Genomic DNA, 408 nt, shown 5'->3' on the forward strand with positions numbered 1-408 from the left:
GAAGTGGGGCTTGGGGCAGCTTCTCTCCCGCTTGCCCTGGCCCTGCTCTTCTCTGACCTCCCCCTCGCTTCCCCCAGGCGAGTTCAACCTGAAGAAGGTGATGGAATCCACCTACTTCTTCAGCTGATCCCGGACTACCTCAGGGCTGCCTCGGAGGCTGCGGTGGGCACAGGCTCGCAGGGCCCCTCTCCTGTGTCTTGTGGGAGAAGCGGGTACAGCTGCCAACCCAGCAAAAGACGCCTGCCCAGCTGGGACAAACTGGGACTCGGTGAGGAGCAGCTGTGAGGGGCCGGCGGGGGGCCGGGCATCTGCACCGGGTGCTGTTACTGCTGTGTCCCTGGGTTGAAGAGGCGAGGGTGGACGGGGCTGGTCCCCTCCGTCCTTGCCCCGGGGCGCTGGTGGCCACTC

The 408-nt window shown here is 66.2% G+C and overlaps 1 protein-coding gene across 1 annotated transcript in view; it reads left to right on the forward strand.

Annotated features, from left to right (window-relative positions):
- Window positions 1-127, forward strand: part of POLRMT (polymerase (RNA) mitochondrial (DNA directed)) — a gene marked incomplete at its 5' end in the record, with an annotated part of 16,706 nt that extends 16,579 nt beyond the window's left edge. The window contains one exon of the mRNA XM_010136493.1: window positions 78-127. Within this exon, the coding sequence (XP_010134795.1) occupies window positions 78-127 (50 nt within the window). The remainder of the gene's footprint in view (window positions 1-77) is intronic.
- Between the last annotated feature and the right edge of the window lie 281 nt (window positions 128-408).

The sequence above is a fragment of the Buceros rhinoceros genome, unplaced genomic scaffold (genome assembly GCF_000710305.1).
Source record: "Buceros rhinoceros silvestris isolate BGI_N320 unplaced genomic scaffold, ASM71030v1 scaffold27185, whole genome shotgun sequence".
NCBI lineage: Eukaryota > Metazoa > Chordata > Aves > Bucerotiformes > Bucerotidae > Buceros > Buceros rhinoceros.